The 25586-nt window shown below is 49.4% G+C and overlaps 2 protein-coding genes across 13 annotated transcripts in view; both read left to right on the plus strand.

Annotated features, from left to right (window-relative positions):
• The window catches only part of PACS2 (phosphofurin acidic cluster sorting protein 2), a 78006-nt gene extending 69448 nt beyond the window's left edge, over window positions 1–8558 (plus strand). For all 8 annotated transcript variants that reach the window (XM_042029823.1, XM_042029827.1, XM_042029824.1 and 5 more), the window contains 3 exons: window positions 536–762; window positions 2808–2921; window positions 3843–8558. In XM_042029823.1, the coding sequence (XP_041885757.1) occupies window positions 536–762; window positions 2808–2921; window positions 3843–3961 (460 nt within the window). In that variant the 3' untranslated portion in view covers window positions 3962–8558. The remainder of the gene's footprint in view (window positions 1–535; window positions 763–2807; window positions 2922–3842) is intronic.
• Window positions 8559–12450: 3892 nt separating this feature from the next.
• MTA1 (metastasis associated 1) overlaps window positions 12451–25586 on the plus strand; it is a 79189-nt gene continuing 66053 nt past the window's right edge. Inside the window, exon 1 of one of the 5 annotated variants that reach the window (XM_042029834.1) lies at window positions 12451–12617. In XM_042029834.1, the coding sequence (XP_041885768.1) occupies window positions 12590–12617 (28 nt within the window). In that variant the 5' untranslated portion in view covers window positions 12451–12589. Of the gene's footprint in view, window positions 12618–24781; window positions 25145–25586 lie in introns of those variants that run through there. The other 4 variants (XM_042029836.1, XM_042029835.1, XM_042029832.1 and 1 more) reach the window with 4 other exon arrangements.

Below are 25586 nucleotides of genomic sequence, written 5' to 3' on the forward strand. Positions count from 1 at the left end.
AAGCAAGTCAGGGAGCTTGGGAACTGAGTGCCTGATGTTCAAGGACCTGCCAAGTCTTTGTTCACCTCAGTTGAGAGTTGGTTTTGGCAGGGCTGTGCCTGGACAGAGTCACTCATCAGTGCTCAGGAGGCAGCAGCAAGGTGCTTACGGCCTCTTTTCCCCACTCAAAGATGAAGTAATCTGGACCACCTCAGGAGCTGCCTTTGCTGCTGTGTCACGGAACTCAGCACCATCTAAGGGAAGTGCTTGTGTGCTCCCTTTCCCACTGCTTGCCTCATGACTGTGCTGCAGGTCAGCTTGTCTTGGCTCACTGAGGTTCTGTGCTGCCAAGCTGATGCCACTGTGCAAGGGGACTCAGGCTGCATCTCTAAGGGGTGACTTCTTGGGCTTCTGTAATTGCTGAGTCTCGCTATGAAATGTCACTTCCTGATTTCCCAAAGAGCCAGCTGTTTATCCTCTGACCAGGAATAGCAGCCACTCTGACAAAACTCTGCTGAGAAGTGTGCAGAAATTACCTCCTTCTCTTGTTTTCCAGCCAGGGCCTCGGTGCTGAGTTGATGGGCCTGCAGGTGGATTACTGGATTGCAGCTCCACCTGTGGACAGAAAGAGAGACCCGGAGAAGAAGGACCCTTCCACTACCAAAAACACACTGAAATGCACTTTCCGGTCCCTCCAGGTCAGCAGGCTGCCTGCCAGTGGTGAGATTGCCACCACACCAACCATGTCTATGACTGTCGTGACAAAAGAAAAGAACAAAAAAGGTAAGGTGTACTTCTGTCCCTGTCCTGCTGCTCCAGAGCTTCCTGACTTGTCAGTGCTGGATTATAGCCCCTTGGTCCTATTTTTATCCCCAAAATTCTAATCAGTTGATGAGAAGTGACTGCATAAAGTGATAGGGTTTGAAAGGGTGGTTCCTCTCTGTGAGGTAGAAAGGGGATGTGTTCATCCTGATGGCTGAACAGCTACGATGGTATAGCACAAAGGAACAAAGGTGGGGACAGAGCAAGCACATGCAGAAGGCCATGCTCTGGACAGCTTCCCTGTGCTCCTTGGGAGCCTGCTGGTGCTGTTTTGGGATGTTGGATTAGATAAGAGGCAGTTTGTGCCCCAACCACCAGTGAGGGTAAATGGGCCCCTCCTTTCTAGCGGTGTGCTGGAAACTGGGGATAGCTGTACTTTCTGGGATGATATCCCCATCCTATGCGCCTTTAGCTCAAAAGATCCACAGAGAATAATAAAAGGCATGTAAGGGGAAAAAAAATAGCCCAGCAAGTATCACAGATCCCTGTGAGATCAGAAAACAGGAGTACCCCCTTAATTGGAGTCTAGGACCTCCTGCTCTCCTCCTGCACCCATCCCCACACTAGAGCCAGTGGAGTGATGCAGAACCTGGAGCAAAGTCCTGGGAAGAGCAGCTGAGGGTGTTTAGCCCAGAGAAAAGGAGGCTCAGGGTGACCTTATCACTCTCTACCACTGCCTGAAAGGAGGTTTTAGCAAGGTGGGAGTCAGTCTCTTCTCCCAGGTAATGAGGGACAGGACATGAGGAAGTAGCCTCAAGGTTTGCCAGGGGAGATTTAGATCAGCTATTAGGAAAAATTTCTTCACAAGAAGTGTTGTGAAGCCCTAAAACAGGCTGCCAGGGCAGTAGTGAAGCCACCATCACTACATGCTTGGAGGTAGATGTGGCAGTTGGGGACATGGTTTAGTGGTGCAGTTGGCAGTGTTAGATTAGCAGTTCGATTCGGAGATCTTTTCCAACCTCAGCAATTCCATGATTTTATAATTCTTATGCTTTTGTACAGAATGCTGCGCAGGTCAAAAGCAAGTAGAAGTTAAATACTCTCCTGCTCTTAAACTCGTGGCTTTATCTTCTCTAAACAAACTAAAAAAAAATGACATTTTAAACATTGTCAGTGATTTTATATTTGCTTCTGGCCTTGGTAATGTGAAACATTTTAGAAATTGAGAACAGCTCTGAAGCAAAGTATTTTCAAGGAAGCAGCAAGGCAGTTCTGCACTTACATATTAGCTGCCAGTAGTTGTCCTTCACAGCATCCTCTGCCTGTCGGCCTGAGAGTCACTCCTGGTGGACTCTCAGAGAAGGCTGACAGAGCCTCCTGGACTGCAGGACACGGGTGCATAACCCTGCAGCCAAGTCACTCCCAGGCCAGCACAGCTGTGGCCCTGCTGGTACTGGAGCTGCCACCCCTGGTGACACCCTCTGTAAGTGTCGTGTCATTGGGAGAAGCAGTCCTGAGACACTCCAAATGTTCTTCCCTGGGGGTGGCCCAGCCTGCAGCGGAGGTGTTCAACACCACCAGCTTTTGTGGAACCAGCTTGTACATCTTTGCTTATGCATTTGGACAGTTCTTGGGGTACTGGACCCTTTTTTAATTCTCCTTATGCCTTCCCTATCCACTGGCTGCCCCCATTTTGTAGTCCCTCCTGCTCTCCAGGTGTCTGTGCAGCCCAGGCTGTGTTGGGCCACAGTCAGTGCTGCAGACCTGGCGCTGCAGATACAGATGTTTTTCCTGCATGGTGTCCCAACAGAGCAGGAGTTACCTGAAGGTGCCCTTTGGGGTCAGGATTATGAGCTGGGAATGCTTCACATAGAGACACTTAGGGCTAAGATGCTCATGTGCATCAGTGATGGTGCTCAGCACTGACAGACTCTTGCCAAAAAGGGGGGATCTTAGAAGTAAGAGCTTTCTGGCATGAATGTTTAAATGCAAAAACTCAAACAAGTGTCAGTGCAGCTCCTGTGAGTGGCATAGATTCACTGTGTGCTGGTTTGATTTTCTTCCAGTGATGTTTTTGCCCAAGAAAACAAAGGACAAGGAAGTTGAGTCAAAGAGCCAGTGTATTGAAGGAATCAGCAGGTTGATTTGCACAGCAAAACATCAGCAGAACATGCTGCGTGGTAAGTGCAGTGCTTGCATCCCTTTGGGTGCTGGGGCAAGGCTCACATGCTGTGATTGTCCTCCAGGCAAAGGTCTGACCTGGTGTCCTGCCCTGTGCCCTGGAGCCAGCATGATGGGGATATTCCTGGGGAATGGGCTTTGGTGTGTCCAGCATGGGGGAATGCTTTAATAGGCCTGGGGTATAGGAAAATCTTTAGCTAGCTCTGACTCAGTGCTCTGGATGAGGACAAGGGTTGGACAGGGCTCCATTCCCCTCTCTGTCATTTTCTGTTTCTCTTGCACAGCTGGTGCAAGTGGTGATTGGTGGTGGGTGGTGACATTGTGGCTGTTCTCTGGGCAGGACACTGGCACATGCTCATGCCACAGCAGGAGCCATATATGCATCTTGTAGACAGACCTGAAGCGTCTGTCAGTGGAGCTTGTAGCCTATTCAGTTAATAATCCCCAGCAGAGGGATCTTGCTTGGGTCATCTCCTTAATCCTGGCCCGGTCCCTGTGAGACTGGCAAGCATGAGGGGTGCTCACAGAACATGTGTCACCTCTTTAGGAGACATGGATGTCCTGGTTAGAGTGCCAGCGAGGAGAGACTGATGTCCATCTCTGTAAGAGTGCATTTGCCCAAAACCAAAAATGAAGTGTGCTTAGGAAACCTGAGAAGTCGGATCAGGTGAAGCTGAAATCAGCAGTGTGGGGAGCTCTGGTGTCATCAGTGAGCGATGCTGGAACAGCAATCTGAGCTGTTCTCCATAAAGCTGGTGTGCTCCCAAGCCTTTTTCCCCGGTGTGTGCAGCTGGGTGGGGCAGAGCAGCTGAGTGTGGCCAGGCCTCCCTCTGCAGGGAGACTTCTGGCAAAGCTGCCTCAGGTTGGCTGCTCTCCCTCGGTGTTTTCTAACTCTCCTCTCTTTTTACCCTCCCCTGCAGTCCTGATCGATGGGGTGGAGTGGAACGACGTCAAGTTCTTTCAGCTGGCAGCACAGTGGTCCTCTCATGTCAAGCACTTTCCCATCTGCATATTTGGACACTCCAAATCTAACTTCTAGCTGTGCTCGGTGCAGGGACCTTCTGCCCGTCCCGGGGACTGCACACCAGGAGCCAGGAACTGCGTGCCAACTCTGACTCGCGTCGCTCTGCCCTCTCCTGCAGAATTAATTACAGATGTGCTTGGATTACTTTTGAATTACTTTTTTCTATTAACTCTTAAGTTTACTACAAAGGAAGGAAACCCCTTTAAACAAAGGCAAAAAAAACCCAACAAAAAACAAACCAGTCTTAAATATAGATGTGCTGACAACATGAAGTCGTGGGGGAGTTGGCAGGAGCAGGCAACCTGCCCAAGAACACCTACCACTTACAAGCAGATAGCTGAGTAGCTGCACTGCTTATTAACCTGAGACCTCATTGGTGTGAGTGGGCTGGGGGAGCCGTGGATCAGCTCGAGCGGATTTTGCAGAAGATTGTGTGCGTTACAGTGCGTTTGGCCCCCTCCCTCTGTATTTCTAGGAAAAAAGGATGGCCAGTCTTTCTTCCTGCTGCCAAAGGATGAGAGATCAGTGAGTCTGGAGGGAGTTCAACTGTCTGGTTTGGAAAACAAGCCACTTGCAGAGTTAGGAAGATCTGGAGAGGAGATCCCCCTCGGAGCACGGAGCCTGCCACAGGGACAGGCAGGTGTTCATGCTGAAGGGATGCCTGAGGAGGGCTGGGCAGGAACAGGAATTAGGGAAACACTAAGTGTAAGGAAACTCCCGTGTCCCAGGTCTTTGACAATGACCAAACCGAGCCAGTCTCTGTGTTCCCCAGCTGGCTGTGCTGCTGAGGGGCACCACGTCAGTGGGGTCGCTGCTATTTACATGCTCACACTGATTATTTACCTGTCAATAAAACCTCGTCCAGCCTTGGAAGGGAAAGGATTTTTTTTAACAGCTGCAGATTTTTTTAATGCTTTCTAAAAAAAAAGATAAAAATAAAAACAAAAAATAACAGGAAAAAAATTAATTTGCCAAAAAGAAAACACAAACCCAGGAAGATGAGCCGTTGTCTGTGGAGTGATGCATCACTGTAGGGGCTGGACTGGGAGCCAGCCAGGCTCTCTGCATGTCCAGCTGCCTTCCTGCCCATCTGTCACACTGTACACCTGAGGTGGCATGGGCTGCTCTGTCAGGTGGTGGGTGGGACATGGGGAGCAGAGTGTTGTTGCCATGTGGAAGAACAGACATCTCTGGCATTTCAGAGTAAGGGACTGAAATTTCTGATGGGCCCTTTCGGGTCCCCCCCCTTATGGACAGGCCAGGCTCTATGAGCATTTCCAGAAGGGACTTTCTGAAGGCAGTGATGCTTTTGAACTTTATTTTCTTTTTTTTTACCTGATCCCTTACCCTTGGGTTTTTAAAGGCTTGGGGAACCCGCTTTGCACTGCATGGCAGGTCCCACTCTGCATAGGGACCACCCGGGTTCTGTTGGGCAGGTAGTGGTGGTGTGCTCTGCTAGCAGAGAGGTTCTGAGGTGGATCTAGTGCCTGTTGCAGCTCGGGCTGCTTCACCAACTGATGTCATGAAACCCTTTCCTAGCACAAGGGCAGCTTGCTTGGCCAGGGACTGGGTATTCCCTTCAAACCATGCGGGGGAGGAGGACACTGTCCCAGGCCTGGTGGCATGCTGCTGGGCAGGACACACTGTCTAGCTGCAATACTCTGTTCCTTCCTGCCTGCCCTGTGCTGGCTCCTGGCTGTGGCAGAAGCTGGGCTGTAGTTGGGGTGTTGTCGTGTCCCTCCGTTGGTGTTTTTGGGTGACCTGAGCTGATGCTCTGGGACTGTATAGCGTTGCCTAGCAGCAGCAGCGTGGGAGAGGGTGTATAAGCACATTACATCTTTATCAAGGCTGTTGCATCAAAAAAAAAAAAAGCTTTGTAAAGGAGATTAGTCAGTGTGTGATTTCTTCCTTGAGTCTCACGCTGGTGTGACAAGGGTGATTGGGCTGGGTTCCAGCACTGGGAGCCATGTGCAGCCTGGGCAGCTCTTGGTGGTGCTGCTGCAGAGGTGGGGTGGACTGACCGACTGCAATAACTTTGTTTACTGGGGGGTCAGGGGAGAACCATCACTGTGCTCCTCTTTGTATTTCAACCTACTGTAAAGAATAAACCTGGTAGCTAGGACAGGGTTTCCAGAGTCCTGCCTATCAAATGTGTGTTGCCCTGCTGTACTCTGTGTGTGTGTGTGTATGTGTGAGAGAAACACTTCTGCTCGTTGCATTTCATGTTGGTTTGTGTTTTGTTCTAACTTTATACAAGCAAATTCATCAGGAAACTCTCGGTACACCTGAGGGCTTGATTTCTCCCCTGTGGAAAGCTGTTGTTGCTCTGAAATGCGTCTTCTGTGCAAGAAAACATCCCGGCTTCTCAGCCTTGTTATCCCAGAGGGAGTCCAGCAGTAGCAGGCTGGGCCTGCCTGTGGGCAGCTGTGTGCCCAGGGGGTGGCTGTGGTGTTTCCTGGCCCTGGAGGCAAGGGCTGGCATGCAAATTTGGTGGCACAGCTCTGATCAGGTTGTTGTGCCTCTGTTGTTTCTCCTGTGGAGCCACTTTGTGCAGCTGTTTCTTTCCCTGTCTGGAGTAGAAACAGGTTTCTGTCTCTAAAAAAATGAGTGTCAAAGCACGTGGCTCAGACTGTTTTGGGAAGGGGCTTTAGACCTGGTGACATGAGTGAGTGACTGATCTCAGGCCTCCTACCTTCCCAACTGGGAAGGTGGGAGTGAGCTCTATGGACCTGAGGGATCCTCACTGTGGGACCAGGAAAAGCTTCTGGGGCAGCAGTGGGCCCATGCCTGCAGAGCTGTGCCAGCCTCTGGGGTGGGGTGATTGTGGCCACGTCAGTGAGTGCAGAAGGATGGTTTAGAGCAGAGACAGCACTGCTCTGTGTTCAGCTCTGGAGAATTTGGGCGGGGAAGGTACATCTCAAATGACGAAACTCAGCCGAAAGTTGGGCTTGCTTTGGAGCTGCGTGGTCTCACAGCAAAGGCAGGGGCTGGGGTGGGCAGCACCTGAGTGGATCTCCGGCCAGGAGGTGCTTTGAAGGTGGTGTCCCCTGGTGTGTCCCTTTCTCTGTGTCCCAGAGCTCACCCCAGCTCCCCACAGCCAGTCTCCTGCCCCTCTGGCTGTGGCTTCTCAGAGCAGCTGGTTTCTTTTCCAGCTGCTGTTGGGCAGGGCCCCCGCCTGGCTCGGAGGTGAGCTCTGGGGAGCGGGCTGGCTCCGTGCTGAGCCGCACGACGCTGACCTAGTTTAGCAGCTCTGGAGAGCAGATGAAAGATGGAAGGGTTTTGTGGCATTGTGTTGCACCTTGAGTGCTTCCTGGTCCTCTGGCTTGAGTTTCCTGGAGACGAAGGCTGGGCTTCAGCCCTGCCAGAGCTCAATCAGGGCTAGCTCTCCTGTGGCACTGCTGACGTCGGGGACACCTCGTGTGGCTGTTTTAGCTCAGTGCTGCGGTTCCCATCCAGTTCAATTGTCACCGTTTACATCACAGCGGTAACTGCAGAGTCCTCCTTAATTACACATGCGTTTGGGGACAACCATGGTCTCTTTGGCTATGTTTTACTGCTTTAATTAGAACGCTAGATAAAGCTTGTGGCTTTATCCTGCAGAGAGGGTGGGGGTAGGTGGCTGGGAGGTTTCTGGGGCTGAGGAGGTGTGCCTGTTTGCTTTCCATCATCAAACTCAGCCAGGGACCACACTGCCCTGTGCTTAACCTGTGGTTGCAATAAAGGCCCGGTTGTGTTTCTTACCAGCAGCGTGTGCTGGCGGGAGCACTGGAGAGTCAGGGCAGAGGATGTTGCACCTGGAATCTCCAAGGCTGAGAGGAAAATCATGGCAAGAGGCAGCAGAACCAGTGGTCTTTTCCTGTTGCTTGGTGTGCTGAGGGATTGGGAAACTGGGATTAGGACAGTCCTGCCATGCAGCTGTAAAGGGCTTGTGGACCTGGAGCTTTCTTGAAGTTAGGTTGGATGCAGTGTCTCTGTCCCCTTCATCTGAGGGGGGGTCTTGGTCTCGGCAGATATTCGAGTAGTGGCATTTTAGTGTGACACTCCCTCTGGGCTTAACCTGGCAGGAGAAGGCCAGAAATGAGCAGCAGCATCTCGTGGAGGTTTCCTGGAGCCTCTTCAGTGGTGTTCTCATGGGAGATGTTCCTGGCAGGGCCGGCTCCTGCAGAAGGATCACTCTGGTGCTTTGGGACAGACTGGGGCAGAAGGGGACGTGCCAACTTGCAAAGCAGCAGGTCGCTGGTTTCCTTAAGGAAGAGCACTGTTCTGGGGTCACATCCAGTCAGCTGCTGGTTGGAGTCTTGGCTGGACAGTGGCCAGAGCATTGCCTGCCCGGCTGCGGACGTGCCCCAGCCGTGGGTAGGCGCCTGAATTCTGGGGCTGCGTGTCACCAGGCTTGTCCGGACTGCAGCGTGTGAGGGGATGTTACCACTTTGTAGATTCCCGAGTTGTCCATCTGTTTCATTGTTGTATTGTTTGGGTTCTAGGGTTGTTTTTTATGAAGACAGATTAAATGTAAATAGCCTTTTTTTTGGAACAAACTGCAACGTGCTCGACCTCGTCAACTATTTTATGGTACTAATGCAACACTAATAAAACTGGACATAAAAGCACACACCTGTTCCCTGAGTCGTCTCTCAGCAGGCGCTGCTCTGGCATGACTGGGGCAGTTGTCTCCAGCAGGAAACAGCAGCATGGCTTTCTGCTCTGGGGGTTCTCTTGTGTTATTTATCCAGCTGCCACTTCCAGGACAGAGCTGGTGGATTGGTACGTCCTTCCCAGCATCCAGTCCTCCTGTAGTTTTTGCAGCCCTGCTGTTCTTTCAGCTGCATCCTTTCCCAGAAGGACCTGCTCACCTCCTGCAGCACTCCTGGATCTGACAGCCCTCTCCAGCACTCAGTCCTCACCTCTGCACAGCAAGAAGGGACAAGGCTGGTGCCTGTTTCTGATCTGGGGGCTGCGTTGGATGGACACGGTAGTGTTGGGGTACCAAGGGGGGCCTCTCGGGGGGAAGATTGAGGCTGTAGTAGCCTGAAGCTGTGTGTGCTCCTGGGAGGACCATGGTACAGCGACAGGGATGTGTGAGATTCCAAGCACCTGGGCTTGGTGCTGGGGAGTCAGAAAGGTGGAGAGATGAAGGAAAGAGGAGAGCTAAGCAGTTGGTTTGAAGCAGGAAGGTGAAGAAGAAATGTTGAGAATCCTAGGATACAGGATGCTGGAGGCAGAAATGGGAATGCTGTGCTGGATCAGCCTGCATCCTTGTGCTCTCCTGACCCAAGGGTGAGGGGTGGAGGGGTGGTCGTGGATCTTTGCTGGTGGAGCAAAGATCCTCTGCATGGTTTGTCCAGGTGCAGATGCATTTATGGCCCAAGCCCTTTCTGGAAGAGGGGACACAAGACCCACACATGGTGGCACAGAGCAGGCACTGGATCATTCCAGGCAGGAGGAAGGGGGGTAGCTCAGGAGAGGGCAAACTCAGTACCCCAGAGTGCAGAAACAGCACCAAAAGCCATGGAGAGGATCTGGCCGGTGGTGAAATGGGGGTGCACCATGGGAGAGCTGGGGGAGACAAACATGTGAAGGCTGTGTTTTGGCTGTGTATTGTCTGTACAGGTTCAGCTGTAAACTTGCACTGATGGCCTGGCTGTATGAAAGAGGCACATTCTGAGCATCGCCTTTTAGAGCCCATGGAGGAACTTGTCTCAGCACATGAATGAGGGAGTGAGTGCAGGGGACTGGGGTGGTGGGGAGGCTCATGTGCTGGTGGGGGAAGTAGAGGACCAGCCCCACATCAGCAGGGAGTGCCCTTGGCACACTGTCCTGTTGCCTGGAAGAGAGGAGAAAGAATGACTTGGGGCTGGGGTGTACCAGGTTGCATGCAATGGGCCCAGAGAGCTTCCCTCATCCACTGGGACAGACCAATTTCTGCCAGGCAACCTAGGACTAGGCTCTCAAAGCACTGGCATCTTTCTTTTGCATGTCTGGGCCTTTCTCAGATCATGTGCACCCTCACTGCCATGGGAGAGGTGTCAAACGCCAAGTGATGCCCTGCCAAGATGCACCAAAAGCCTTCTGGGAGGTCTAGGTTTGCATGGTGGGAGTCGGTGGCACCCATGGGAATGGGGTTTGGTGGTGGGAGATGGGGCATTGCAAGAGCTTCCTACTTCCCAGGCTGTGTCCGCCAGCTCCAGCTCACCTCCCTCCCACTGCACAACGCCCTGGCCCTGACCACAGCGGTTGCTTAACCTGGAAGAGGAACAGCAGGGAAGTTCCGACACGTTTTTGTTGCTATCGTTTAAAACACGGTTTAGCGTCTGGAAAAAGCAGTCATCGCTGTGTGACCGTCTGCTTCTTCATGTGCAACTACCAAGGGCGCTGGGATGGGATTTGTAAATATTTGTTCTGGATAATTTTTCTGTGTCCTACTGGATTATTTTCAGCTCGGCAGAACGGTTGCAGCAGCAGCCTGGGGAGAGCCAGCCCTCGTGTCCCGCGGTGTGCCCGGCGCCTGTGCCGGCACGCACTTCCCTGGATGGCTCGGGAAGGAGGAAATATCACGGTGGTGCTCCCCAGCGCACTGACCTTTTTTGGCTGACCGATTTTCACCCCTAGAAGTGTTTTCCTCACACACACTGGAAACATAAAAGCGGAGCTCTGTGCCCTCCTGGGATCTGAGGACTCTTAGAGATTTGGTGTTACAGGGTGTTTTTCCTAACACACAAAGCAAATTGTAACAAGAGCCCTGTTCTTTCTGAAAAATATATGTATTTTGTCAGATGTCAATGTTTTGGGTGGTCTTATGTAGGTGTTTCAGGACTTTATGAGAAGCACTGTTGAGACTGCAGGCAGCAGCCCTGGTAAAGGGTATGACTGTTTGCACTGTTAACTACTTACTCCAGCAAAGAGTTTCATGACAGGTATTTTTTGGCTATCCTGACCTGTGTGATTGTGTGGAGAGGTTCTGGGGTGTCACCTGGCTTGGGCAACAGCAGGTGACTCTCCAGCTCTGTGCTGGAGCCAAGGAGCAAGTGTAGTCATCCTGCCCTGCCAGCAGTGCTCCAGGTCTGCTTCTGCTGACCATCAGAGGTGTCAGCTTTTCATTGAGGTTCACCATCCAGCCTTGGCCACACACATGGAGAAGTCCTCGGGGGGATGGCCTGTCACCTTCAACTGCTGTACTTTGTCAGCGCTTGCTGGGGGACTTGCTGTAAAGGTGTTACATACCACAGAATGGTGGTTTCTTGGTGTGTTTTTTGGCATCAGCCTGTCAGTTCCTGTAGGAGAGGAAGTGGCAGTGGTAACGTGCAAGTTTTGTAGAGTGATCTGGAGCTGACAACTGTTCAACAGTTGTGTAACCACTGCAGGGCTGCTGAGGAGACACCTGGACAGGAACTGTGCTGGGCTGAAGAAGGGATGTACCTGTGTGGCACAGCCCTGGCATGCCCAGGACGAGTGACACCAGCAGGTCAGTGAGCAAGGGAAAGCTAAACCCATCATTTCACCTCTCAGGCTGACACCCGAGGAGGGGGGAAAGCCCCAGTACGGCACTGGGGGACATGAGTGCAGAGGGGACCCAAGTGAGACAGTGCAGGAGGGGGGAGTGTGTAGGGCTGGAGGGATGTACATGGGGAGCAGGTGTGAGCAGGCTGTGGGTGTGCACAAGGAGGGCTGTGTCTGTGCAGGGACCTGCTGTTCCTGCCCAGGGTGTGGATGGCCTGTGGCACTCGGGTGTGTGCGAGGAAGACTCTGTGTGTGTGTGTGAGGGCAAGGCAGCGTGAGGGCTGTCCAAAACCACAGGTGGTACCTGTACATGATGGAGGCTGTGTGTGAATACAGGTGCACGTGCAGGAGAAGGGCTATGTGTACAGGCACATATGTGTGAGCACAGCACCACGTTTGTGTGTGTGTGTGTGTGTGAGGCTGTACCTGAGGACAGTCTGGTGTTCGTGTGTGTAGGGCTGCCCATGCCAGGTCAGGGCCGGTGCATGAGGGGAGCTGAGCCAGTGTGGGGACCGGAGATCTGGGTGAGGAGGGTTGCGTGAGGATAGGGGTGTTGTGTGTGTGTACAGGCGGTCAGTGTGTGTGCCACTGTGGTGTGTACAGGCAGTCTGTGTGCGCCTGTGTGTGAGGGCAGGCGGCCTGTGTGTGAGGGGAGGCTGCGTGTGTGTGCAAGGAGCGGCTGTGTGTGTGTGTGTACTCTGTGTGTGTGAGCAGAGGTGCTCTCTGTGTTTGTGTACAGACTCTGTGTGTACAGGCAGCCTGTGTGTGTGTTTCCGTGTACGTACACTCCCTCCCTCTGTGTGTGTGAGGAGGCCGTGCCACCCCCAGCCCAGCTCGCTCCCATCCCGTCCCTCCCCTCGCAGGCCGGAGCGCCGCCCTCACACGCCGCGGGCGGGCGGCTCTGGCTCGCTCCCCTCCTTCCCTCCCGCTCCCGCCGCCGCCGCCGCCGCCGCTGCCGGGCCCCCTGCGCCGGGCCGCCGCCCCGCCCTCCGCCTCGCTCCCTCCCCGTCCGCCGGCGCGGCCCCTTTAATTCCCCCGCTCCCCTCCCCCGCCGCCTGCTCCAGCCTCCATTTTCCAGCGGATCCGGCACCTGGAGGCGGAGGCGGCGGGAGCGGCCCGCGCCCCGCACCCGGCCCGGTCGCGGGCATGGCCGCCAACATGTACCGGGTCGGAGGTAAGAGCGGCCCCGGCCCCGCCACCCACCCGCCCCGCGCTGCCTCCCGCGTGCGGCCGGAGCGCGGGGCCCGGCGGGGCAGGCCCGGGGCGGGGCGGGAGGTGGGCGGGGCCGCCCGAGAGGGGGCCGCGGGCGTGGGGCAAGGGCCTGGGGGGCTGCCCGCGGGAGGGGAGGCCTGGCGTGCGGTTACACGGCGTGAAGGGCTGCGGGGCCCGGCGCGGGGCGAGCCGGGGCGCTGTGCCCGGGGCTGGGTGAGCCGGGGTGGTGGGCGCAGCGGGATGGCTGAGGTGAGGGGGAACAGCCGCGTGGGGCCGTACGGGGTACGAGGGTGTAGGGAGACGAGGCATGTGAGGTTCGGGGTGGCGGGGGCTCGGGGGCTGGAGCAGATCCGGGACTGGGGCAGGGTGGGATGGGTGAGCGGGGCTGGAACAGAGCAGCCGTGGGGCTAGGCCCCGGGCTGGGGCCCGGCGTGGAGAGAGAGGCTGCTCGGATGGGGGGTCATGCGGGGTTGTCGGGGTGGGGACCCAGGAGGAGTTGCTGAGATAAAGAGCACAAAGATGGGCAGAGGCTGCTGGTAGACCAGGGGGCTGATGTGAGGCACGTCCTGCAGATCTTGGCCTCCCCTTCCACTCTTGCTGTTTCGTTGTATGCTTTCCCATTAGTCTTCTATTCAGGGTTGCGCTCCTGTCTGATTGTCCTTTGTTTTGGCTCACGTGAAGAGAAAGGAGAGGCAACGGGGTTTGGGACTGTGTTTTATGGAATATAAACTGAGGGTGGTCTGGCATGAATTTGTGCTCGGCCATTTTCCTTCATAAAAGCTGTTCTGTGGAGCTTCCTTCTCCCCAGGACTATAGGCTGTACAGGAAGATGTTTTTGTGGAGTTCCCTCCTGTTCAAAATGTCCTGTTTCTTGTGGAGTTTATGCAAAACCGAAGTAAAGTAAACAAGAGAAAAAATATAGCGAAGGTGGCCAAGCCATCCTGTCTGGCTGCTCTCCATCAACAACTACTTTCTGTTCTTTCTGCTGTTCTGGCCTACCATTACTTTTTACCCGGAAAAACACCACTTCTTTTGTCACATTTGTACTTTTTTTCTGGTTGCACCTGGTTTCGTAGAGGTATAGGAGGTAACTCTTGACTGTCCCGTTTTTTTGTTTTGGATTGCCCCAAGCTGATAGTGCGCGTGTAGCATTATGTTTGTTTGGAGATGCTGAGAGTAGGATGATAGGCAAGATGAGTTCAGGAAATTCACCCGGGTGTGCCTTGTGAAGGGAGTTGTTTCCTGGAAATTTTTGTTCAGCACTGAATGGCCAAGTCTTGTGGTGAGTGTCATCTCTTAGCATTTTGTATGGCTATATCTATGCATCCCAGAGAAGGTGGGAAGATATCTCTGGAGGTCTCTAGATTGACCTACTGCTAGAAAATGTCCTGGTAGATCAGAGTGCTTGGGGCTGTGTTCATCCCAGGCTCTAAGAATGGTGATGCCACTCTTACTTTGGGCCCCGTCCAGTATTTGACCATGCTTATAGAAAATACTTGTTTCTGTGTGCTTGGATGGATTTTCTCTTGTTCCAGCTGGGGTCCCTTTTCCTATTATCCCTCACCGTATCCCTGCTTCTAAGCAGGACTGGCTGACCCTTGAGGGATGCCATTAGTAACTAGCAGCCCGGTGAAGGTTGTAACTGCTGATTGTGATCCTTTGAACCTGATGTTACAGTTTTCCTCCTACCTTTATTGCCCAGTTTTCTGAGTATTTTGGTTTGAAGGATGCTGTGGGAGACTTAACATGGCCTTTGACACAAAGTCAAGGTATCTGACACCCCCTGCTCTCCCCTCAGCCACAGAGCCAGTCTCTTTGTCCCAGATGGGGGAGTCATGTTGGTCAGGCATGATTTGCCTTTGGAATATCCATTTTGGCTGGTCTCAGTTACCTTTTTGTCCTTCCTGCTCTTGGAAATGGTGTCCTGGATTTGCTCCGTGGCCTTTCTAGGCAGAGGGCAAGGCAGCTGGCTGATAGCCAAGGTTACAGTGTTCTGTTATGGTCCATATGGATGAAGTCCTGATTTGATGTATTACCAAGATCAACATATGGATGGATGCAGCTGTTTCTGTGTGAGAGCTCTGTTCAGCCTGAGCCCAGGAGTGTGTGTTATCGAATTGTTTCTGACCTCTGGTGCTGCTATCTCCCACTAATGGTTTTGTGTACTGAAGTTGTGTGTGAACTCCAGGGCAGGATTAAATCCGGAATGGGATTTGTGCATAGTCATTTCATATGCTTCCCACTGGAAGACAAACACTCAGCAGATAATCTCTTATTACACTTGTGACTACCGGATGCGCCACATGAACTCCAGACCTAACAGCTGCCAAAGGCAGCTTGCTCACTACAGATCAATACTGCTCCTGGAAGTGTATGTTCACTCAGAAAAGCATGGTCACTGCTTTAGGCCTGGTCATGAAACACCACAAATTTTTGTTTTCAGAAGCCAGTGCTGTCTTGACAACAAGAGGACATGAAGTGTGTTGTTCTCTTCATGTATTTCTGGGTAGAGGAGCTGAGGAGCCTGCACTGTGGTGGCCGAAGTCTTCCCGTTGTGTTGAGTAGCAGAGTGACCATGCTGGGGGGCTTAGGAGCTGCCCCTTGAATGGTTGTCAGGCTCTGTGGATAAGTTGACTGGTGGCATCAGTTGTTTGGAGAGAGCAACTGGTTCTCCTGGATCCTGCCAAGTTTCTCCTGCTAGGTTTCTGATGGGGAGGGAGTTGGTTTCCAATACAAATGGGACTGTAACAAGCTAGCACAGTTCAGGAGGGATGTAAAACTTTGGAAATGTGTGGGGAAGAATGCCAGCATATCAAGTTCCAAAATGAAATGGGGGATCTTAGTCGTTGGCCAGAAGGAAATCCTGGAATCGCCTGTCTTCAGTGTAGCAGAAGTGAAGATTTTCTTAGCAGCTGCTGTACAGCCATGAAGCAAATGGCGGCATGAAGAAAGTGGACTGCTTTCACTTGGAAGGAGTCACGGTGGGCTGGTTTGCCTCTTCATGGAGCGCGGACTGGCAGCCTGCACAATCACAGACCGTATGGGAATGTTGGATAAACACCAGATCGGAGAAGCTTGGGACCTCTGAGCTGGAATTTGGGGCCTCTAATGAAAAAATGCATGTGGGAGAGAGATGTTCATTGTTCTAGCTAGTGCCAGGCTCTGCTTTCAGGAGAGTGCTGTGTCAGCTGCCTGGAAGAGAACAGGTCGTCTTGGTATCAAGAGACTATTCTGTCTCCGCCTTCTCCACGAGAGCTTAACTCTAGTGCGACAAGTATTCCTTTAGTGGTGGCAATTGACTGAGCCCCACTGCGGGTTTGTGCCCCTATGGCATTCCCTTGATGCAGTGAAACAATGATTTTTTGCATTTCCATCTTGCACTGATTTGAGGAACTTAATTTTTTTCCACCTCCCTCCTCCTCACTTTTTGTTTTTTCCTGGATTATTTTTAATCTTGCATCAGCTACCCAATCTGGTTCACTGTGGGACTGTGTGAACAGCTGAATGGGCTCAGTGGGAGGGCAGGGAACAAGGGGATGGGGAAAGAAAGGATAGGAAGGATGGAGGAAAAACTACTGAAGACAATACTTCTGCTGAGATATATGTCAATTTATGCTTTTAGATGGAATCTTTTACATGCTTTTGACTTTTACGAGTTACCGTCTTGTTTGAGAGCATGCTTGGCTACAAAATTATCACTGTTTTTGACTCTGTGGTACATTTAAGGTATGTTTAAATGGCATTGGGAGATCTGATCACAAGTCACTCAGGCACAGAAGTACTTGCTGCATCTAACACCTTTAAAGTGAGGGAAGTGATGACCCTCAGTGCCTGACGTAGGCACCTAAGGTTCACAGCAGCTTTATTCCAGTGTGCTGGAGGCTGAAGCTCCAGAACTTACTTATGTTGTTCATTACTTTATAGCTGCTGGTGGTGTGTCTGCCTTTGCTGCAGTCACACATCTTATTTCAGCGTAGTCCCCAAAGTTTTTAAGAATGGCAATATGGCATCATCTCTCTGTTACTATAGGGTGCTATTAATGTGTGGTTGGGGACTGTGGTTTGACCTGCCCCCATCCCATTCCATACTCCCACTTGGCATCCAGGCTCTTGTGGCAGCCTGCAGCTCTTCCATACTGCTGCTGCAGAGCTGTGAGCACAGGGATGGTGCATCAGTCTTCTTGACATCACAATAATGTCAATAATAATTGTTTGAGCTTTCCTGGTAAAGAACTGAGAGCTTTTAAGGAAGCCTGCTTAGAACATGTTGCTGAGTCCGAATCTGGAGCAAATTCAGATAATTTAGCTGCAAGATCACTTGTAAACCTTCTCCTGTCCCCTTGCTTTGTTGTCAGCGTGCACGTGTTTTGGGTGGCAGAAGGGCTTACTGTGCAATATCCTTATTTTGGTTGAGTTTGCTGGGTTTTTGTTTTCTAACTTTGCAGGTAACCTGAGCTGAGAGTGGGTTTAGTGGAGAGAAGTATTAAATAAACTGTAAAGATAAAAATGAGAGTTTATTCTTTAAAATTACTTACAGGCTTCTGCAGTCATTTGCCCTAATGAATTTAGGACAGCTTCTAGCTTATCACCTCTCAGCAACAGCTAGGCAGTGGGTTTCTTCATCTTTTCCTTTCATTGTTTCTAGTTACACAAGTTTATCTTGCATGTTTTGCAGTCTTCCTTTCCTTCCCTTCCCTTTCCCCTCTCCCCCATATCGGACTGCTTCAGCATTTGTTAGCTTTTTATTGGGAAACGCTGCATGGAGGAGAATGTTGTCAGCCAGCTTAGGTGTGTTTGGGGGCTAGAGCTGTGACAACTCTGCATTTGTAATAGCTGCAAACCATTTGCAGCTGGCACAATGGAATGAAAGGACTAAGCTTGTTTCTGCCAAAGGGGGTAAGCTGGCTTCCCCCTCCTTGTCTCAGCAGGGTGGTGCTCACCTCCTGCCTTTTCTCATTTTTTCTTGGCTGCCTCTTTGGCCAGATTGGTGTCACTGGCCCGTTGAAAAGTCAGCAGAGAAGCAGAGACAGGCTTCTGCTCTGTTAGTGAGTTTAGACAGTTCCTGGGCTGGTGAGTGGGAGACTGTGCCAGGGCAGCCTTCTGGGAGGGCTGGGATGGGGGACACTGCTGGAAGTCTGAGGAGTGGCTGAGTCACTCCTTGGTAGTGCCTGTTTTGCTCCTTAACAGCCCTCAGGGTCTGTCAGTCTTGTGTGCTTTGCCTTTCAGTGATGGTGAATAAAAAACACTTGATAAGAAATTGTGGAAAAAGGACTCCTAAAACTTGTCTTGTTTAACTAGTATGATTTTGGTGAATGTAAAAGATGTTCCTTTCACATGGATCTAGTTGTTTTCCAAGCAACTTTTGATGTCTGAGCATCCTGACTTTAAATAAATAGTGTGCATAGTGTCTCCCCAGTAGGATGAGAAGAGAATGAGGTGGTTGCTGTTACTGTTTTTACTTTTATTTATAAACCACTCCTGAGCAGTTTGGGGTTGCTGGAAAGGAGGTTGGCTTCTGGTAGTTCTGGGCATCTGCTGGTAAAAGGTAACCTGTGAAGTCAGTCTTACTTCTGCACCAAGTAAGGTTTTTTTTACACTCTATCTTGTTGCTTTCCAAGCATGTTATTTTTTTTAAATCCCCGAGCAGGTAAGAGATCAAGCCCTGCAGCTGCTTTGCCTCAGTTTCCCATGAGGTTTGGATAACTGGAACAGTTGGGAAAGGTGCTCTTGTAAGCTATTATGGTCCTAGGTCTTTGGAGCTCATCACCGTAAATCCAGTATACAAAGAGGCCCCGCTTCAGAGTGTCTTTGAAGGTCTGGAAGGGTTCCTTGTCCCCTCTTAACTTGTAAAACCAAGTCTGGAAGGACCTGCAAAGTACTAGTCGAACTTCTAGGCTTTGGCCCAGCCCAGAAGAAACCATGTGCACGGTCTTCTTTTCCAGCTCTTTGGCTGGACCACCTTTAGGAAGGAGAAGCGTTTGAGATAATTTTTACTTGATGTTGATCAGTGAAGCAAAGCAAAGAGGTTAGCTGGTGGCTTTAAAGTGAGTGTGCAAGTGGAGGAAAGATTTGGGCTTCTCTGGTCTTTTGCACGTGTGTTACTTGCAAGCTGTTGAGTCTTCACGGTGCCTGGGCTTTCATGGCTCTGGTTCTGTGCATTGCCAGATCATGATCTGTGTCAGATGTGGCCCATGGTAATGTTTCTGTTAAATTGCACATGACGTGCTCTGGTTGATTTGGGGACTTTATGCTTTCATGCAAGATGTAGGAGGACAGATGACACTTGACCAAGTATGAAGTTAGTGTGGCGTGAACAGATGATTCCTGATTTAGCACAGGACTTGTCCTTACAGAGTTAAGTTGTCAACATCTGAGCAAATTTGAACCAGCCAAGTGAGACAGTTTCTGTGGATGTTTCTTTTGGTAGTGTTGATTTAAGATGTTTCTTTTGGTAGGGTGTCCACTTAAATGATTGTTGCTGTCTTCTCCTTGCTTCCTTTGCTGGGCTTACACAGCTTGGCCTGGCTGTTCGGTGGAGCAGGGCAGGAATTTGGTTGGAGACAGTTTTTGACCTGTGTGAGTGCCTAACTGGGTTTACCATGTGCAGGCCTCCTGCCATCCAAGGAGAGGCTGTCACAACTTGAGGGGGTGGTATGAGAGGGCGGGGGATGAGTCAGCTTCACTGGCACTCTTGTTTGAAGAAACATCTGCAAAAACGCTGGCAGGAGTTCACACTTTGTCCGTGTTTTACATTGTGAAGCCGTGATGTTTCTGATCTGGCACTGAAACCCCTACCTCTGGACTTAATATATTGTCATAGTGTGGCCTAAGCAGTTAATTCACATTGGCAAACTGAAGTTCAGCATTGCTCTTAAACAAACAAGCAAACCCAAACAAGAAACACAACTTTTTTTAGTTAGTTTGTTTCTTGAGGTTGATGCCAAACTTGGTGTCTTGAGTACTGCAGAGGTTCTTGTTTTGCAACTCTTGAGATTCTTTCAGGGGACACGATGCTAATTTCTTGTTATCTTCTTTGCTGCCTAAATATCTTTTGGAAAGTAATGTTTTTCTTATCTGTCCTTAGCAATGAGAATTACAACGGAACAGGCTGTTTTCTTGGCTGCTACAGATGGTGATTGGTGTTAGGGTGTAGCTTGAGGATACTCCTACCTACTCCAAGTATTCCCCCACGATTTAAGTAAGAAACCCTTACTAGTTTCTCTGTCTGCTCGAGTGTTTCTCTGGTAAGTGACTCTTCTCTAAATTAGACCGTCCTGGTCTTCCCTTACAACACACCTTTGGGGAAAGGTTTTTCTTTTTTTAAGCCTGAACTATTTCCATGGTATTGACGCACAAAGAATGGCACTGGATGCAGCTGAAATTACATAGGCTTATGGCTTTGCTACTGCAGAAAATGTTTATATGGCTATGTTCTTGGGAAGTGAAGTGGCAGAAGAGGCAATGCAGAACAGGCTTTGTGTCCAGAGGCCTTTAAATCATGCTTAGATACCTCCTGTAAAGCGCAGAATAAAAAAAGTGGTTCTCCATGAATGTTTAGTGTGTGCTTGTCCTGCAGGAAGCTGAAGGGAGTTGACTCAGTGAACCTGAAGTGTCAGTCCCACATGCAAATGTGCCTTAGCTGTAGCTGGAATATTGGGAGTGGATGAATTGAAATTAGTTTCCTTGAACTGCCATATAATTGATTTCTAACATCAGAATTGCTTCTTTGTCCTCAGGGTAGTGCTTTAGAAGCTTAATTTTATTTCCAGGATTCTCACACAGTTTCTTTTCAAGTCTTGTTTGTACCGACTTTTGGTGTACTTTAAGGTGGCATCCCTAATGGCAGTTACCTCAGTGTGGCTCAGCTCTTACCTAAGAGTGACCCATGAAGAACAGCTGACGCCCATAACCTCTTTTGTCAAAAGTACCAGCAGACTCCTGTCCTTTGGTTTTTTTCCATAGATGTCTGTAAGCGAAAACAGCCAACAGTGCTATAAGGATATTGACAATCTAAAAGTTGTGGTTTTTCTTCCATGAGGTGGTTCTTTCCCTTCTTCTGTTCCCCCTCCTTTGGAATGTTACACTTTTACTGGCAAAGGTACCATCTGTATGAGCTTTGTGCCTTGTCCAGAGCTGAGGTCTTCAGTCCCTAAGCTATTGCTGTGAGGCAGAATACCTGCCTTCTTCTCTGGCAGAGAGGGTAAATATTTGGGAGCACACCTGGCCATCGTGAATCAGATTAGAAGTTAATTGAGCCCAGGACCTGCCTTGAGCAGCACTGACAATAGCAGTGTTGAGAGGTGCATAAGAAAGCAAGGACTTTTAATATTTCCTCCAAACATTGTGGAATCTCCAGTGATTTGCTTTAAAACTTAATCTATTAATTGTTTCTGAAACAGGAACCATTTCATATTTCGGTCTTACCTTTCTCACTTTCTCTTGTAGTTTTTGTATCTATGTCTTTAAGATAGGGAACAATGATCAGAACCTAATTATCTTTGAGATTTCTGTCCCTCTGTGAAATGTCTGAACAAAGTGTTCAGGAGTTAATAGGGAAGAACTAATGCATGGATAATGGAGTTGCATAAACCTTGTTTCACTAAGAATCAGGCAAAAAATGATATGAGATGGCTGGACAAGAATTTTTCTTGCCCATTCCCTCGACATGATAGAAAACAAAGAGCAGAAGACCTCTGGGAAGTTCCAAATACCATAATGTTTCAGAGTTTAAACTGGATCAAGCAATTGACAGTTTGTCCAATCAAGTTGCTTGTCATTAACTTTGATTTATTTTTCTTTTTACTTCAAAAAGATAGATTATGTCTTGAGTAGGTTTCTGTATGGAAGGTACTTTAGTTTTTGTTTGTAACTGTTACAGGTTCTTCAAAGTTTGGTGGGTTTTTTTTGTTGTTGCAGTAACTCTTGCTAGAAGAGCTGGTGTGGATAAACAACTGTCTCAACTTTTTTATAGGTCCGTGCATAATCCATAGTCCTGTTACATGGACCTTACTGTGAATTGCTTCTCCTTTGAGTTGTGGTTTGGGTAATATTGAACCTGGATTTTTGGAGGCCTGTCAGAAAAGGGATCCATAGGTTACATCTCAAAACAGCCAAGTAACATTGGCTGTCCCTTTCTAGTACTGCACATTTGGAAGAAAATATAACGTGAACATTTTGTTTACCACGTGAGTGTGTAGATAATCCTTGCTCAAGAAACAAGAGCAAAGCTGGCTTGATTTAACTGGGGTACTTCAACTTATCCCTGCTAAATTTAGTGATGGTTTGTTGTTAACTGTATGGAGGGGAGATTTCTGCAGGAGATGTTTGCTTTTGCCATGTCCCTCACTACTTGGCTGTAGGTATTTCAGAGGCTTGTGTGCTTGGCATTTCCACATTTTATTTAAGGAGTTGGGTGGTAATGTAGTAGCCACAAATACTGCCATCCTGTAAATACAAATGGAGCCTGTGCTGACAGTATATCCTTAATACCTTTGTTGATCCACGAAAGACATTAATTTGTTAATACCTGGTTTGTGTATATTGCCAGATGTATTAGACCCCATAATTCGTTTAGGAGTAGAAAGAACTGTTTCAGTTTTGCCTTTCTGGTGATGAAAATACTGTGCTGGTGAAGCTTTCTGTGTTGAAACTCGTCTGCTCTGTAACTAAACATTTAATCGGGTGACTGCTGCTGTGAGTGTTGCTGTGAGTGTTTTTTGAACAGTCAGAAGGCAGTAGGACCTGGGTTCTGCCAGGTGAGATTGCAGGACTTAAAGGCTGAAAGTAGTGTTGCCTCTCCAGCTTCCTCTTTCACACCAAGAGGGATTGTATTATTCAAAATGTAAAATGATTGATAGTTTGGGGACAAAGCTGGTGAATAATTTGAAAACTGGAACTTACTGAAGGAAACTGGCCCAAAGTTGAATTGGAGAGCCCAGAATGTGAGGAGGCGCATATTTCCTGTAAAAGAAGTCATAAAACAAGCAGGTCATCGTAAGTTTATGCACTCTCTTGATGGTCATTTTTAATTCAGGGCAGCAGCTTTGTGCATTGGGGAGGGGAAATATTTACAACTGTGAAGTTAACTTCTTTTTCACATGTCTGGAATTGCACATTGTGCCCAGCAGTGGTAGCATGTGTGGGAAGAGGAAGGCTCCAGCCTCCCTCATATCCTGAGTACCTCTGTAGGTTGGTGCAGTACTCGCTGTGTAAGACTTCCAGGGGGTAAGGTAGGGAATACTCAGCGAGGTCAGTCCTCAGGAAGCACTTGTAGCTGGAAAGGCAAGTGTGCGTTGGGAAGGATAAAAATACTTTTGGGCATTTTTGCAACTTGATCACCTAAAAGCCCATAAGGTTATTAGGTAGCTCAGACATGTCTAATCTGATAAATATCTGACCTCTAGACAGTGTGTGTTATTTATTTTGCTGTACGCCCTTTTCTTTTTTCTTTTCCATGGACTGATGTAGACATAAGCAACAGGTGACATGAAGAAGGCAGAGAGGAAAGCTGTTTTGCAATAATGTCTTAAAAGCATATGAGAGCAAAAAGAAATTCTGTTAATTGCCAATTGAGAACAATTATTTTACTGCCTTTATGGAAGATTTTCATCTTCTGTAGTCTATAGGCTGTCATTCTAGTTTTAACTGCTGTACTGTTGCAAATGTACTTGTGTCTCTGTGTTCTAGCAGTTCATTGTTTTCTAGCAAGTTGTTGTGCATATTCAGAAAAAGTATTATGGGATATAAAGGCTTTTTTTGGATAGATTTATGTATGTGGGTACTTCTGCTCTATAACAGCACAGGCAAGAAGAACTACTACATCTTGAGTTTGTCAGAAGGTGATGATCTGTGTGATGGTCCTTACTGTCTTTTGGTATTCCCACACTCCTCAGTCATTGTAGCCTGATCACAGAGAACTGTAATATGCATGAGTGATGCCATTAGTTATGACCGTGGTATGGATGCATGGCTGTTTAATTTGGGGATGGTAAGCTGAAGCTGACAGCTGTTGTGAAGGTATGGGGTTGAAACTCTCTTCAGGTGGCTGGGTGGTGAGGGATTGCCTTCATGTGCTTTTTATGGTGGTGAGAGGGCATGTCATGCTTGTGGGATGCAGAGCAGTTTTGGACTAGTCCTTTTCTTCTATTTTTGGGTAGGAAGGCAAATAAATCAGCAAGGATAGATAGTTGTGTTTGAAGGGTGTGACTTGTTTTGTTTGCTATCAGGCTCTACTTTTCTTTCCCTAGACCTTATTTTTTGTTCTAGTGAACTCTTCCTTCCTGTTCTTAGTGGGAGTTGAGATGCATATCTCCCTGTTGTCTAGAGATCTGCTAATTTTGTCTGCTTCCCCATCCCCTCTTTCAGCCCAGGGTGCAGGCACCCTGGCAGTTGTGTGCATACAGGATGTCTCCCATTGACAGCTGGATTGTTGGGAGTATGTGGAAGGTTTCTGTTATTGTGTGTGCACATGCATCTGCCATTGCAGATACTGCCCTGAAAGCAAACTGGGAATAATATTAGTTGGGTAGGCAGTATGAGAAAGGGTGCGCTTCCATGGCATGGGAGGAAGCTGGAGATTAAGTGGAAGAGCTACTCAAGGAGAAAGGCAGTGCTTTGGAGTGTAGGGACCAGTGGTGTGCCTTCTTTAAACCTCCTGTGCAGGAAACCAACCTTGTTCGGCTTTGTTGCTTGTGGAGCAGTGTTTTCACCAGCCCAAGCATCAGTTTGGAGAGCGGTTTGTTGAACTTAAAATTTCCATGTTGTACATGTGGAACAGGAATTCAAACAATTCTCTGTGCAGGACAGCATTTTAATTTTAATTCTAGTATTTAAAATCTCTATGGAAAATGCAAACACTTTCCTCTGATATGCTTTATTTTGTGTTATGTGATTTGCAGTGTGCTCTGCATGACTTGCAGATAGGTGTGGAGGGCTGGGAGCCCTTGGCACAGGAGCCCTCTGCTCTCCCTTGTAGAAGAGAGACCTGGGGGCAAGATGATCTTCCCCAGATATAAGCAATCTTCCTCTGGGTCATGGGGAGAAAGTGAACCACCCCCAGCACACCTTGTTTCTATATGGTAATACCCAGTACCCAGCTGGCCTAGTTGGTTTCTACCCCACCCCCTGCTTACCCCATATAACCTCTGCCCCCTAGCCCTGATGTAGGGAGCCTTGTCCCTGGCCACCCCTTCACAGGGGCTGCTGGACAATGAAAGCTACCTCTGGGGAACTGCTGTACAAGGCTCCTGTCTCTCTATCCCCGAGTTCGCCTTGGGTGATTTCACAAAGAGCTGAATCACAAGAGCTGGAATCACTTGTAGCTGGGAAATCGCTACACTTGCTGAAATCGCTTGTTGCCCAGGGAAGCCGGCCACCGCTCCTGGAAGAGTTGTTCCTTGCAGGATGCTCTCTCTAGGAAGGTCGTGGCACACCAGGTTGCCCATCCCCAGGCCTCCTTGGAAGCAACAGGGAGGAAGAAGCCCTTTTCCAGGTAATTTGAGCAATGGGACATATGTCTCCATTAGTTGCATAGCTACTGGTGAAATGTTTAACGTAGTTGTGGAATTAGTCCAAAACATGGATGAGATGTACTGGGCCGGGGATTAGACATGCTGAAGTCACCAAGCACTGGCCTGAGAATGCACCTCTGCACTGTCATATGTCAGCTCTTGAAGCATCCTGATATTTGGTTCTGCCTTTCTGCCAGCAGTGTGCAGAATGTGATGGTTCCTGTGAGCTTGGTTTGCAGTTGTTGGTTGCACAGTGCTGGTCTGGGGATGCTCCTGCTGCTGACCGAGACAATGTTGGGGGCTTTATTATTCTGTACTGTTGGATACCACTATGAGCTATTCTTTGGTAAACCATTCATCTGTGATAAGCTTTCTTCAAATCCATGCCGGATTTTACAATCAATAAACTGTAGTTATGTGAAA

This window comes from Corvus kubaryi, unplaced genomic scaffold, assembly GCF_017639235.1.
Source record: "Corvus kubaryi isolate FWS band 111438036 unplaced genomic scaffold, C.kubaryi_AGA036_p1.0 37334, whole genome shotgun sequence".
In the NCBI taxonomy this organism is placed as follows: Eukaryota; Metazoa; Chordata; class Aves; order Passeriformes; family Corvidae; genus Corvus; species Corvus kubaryi.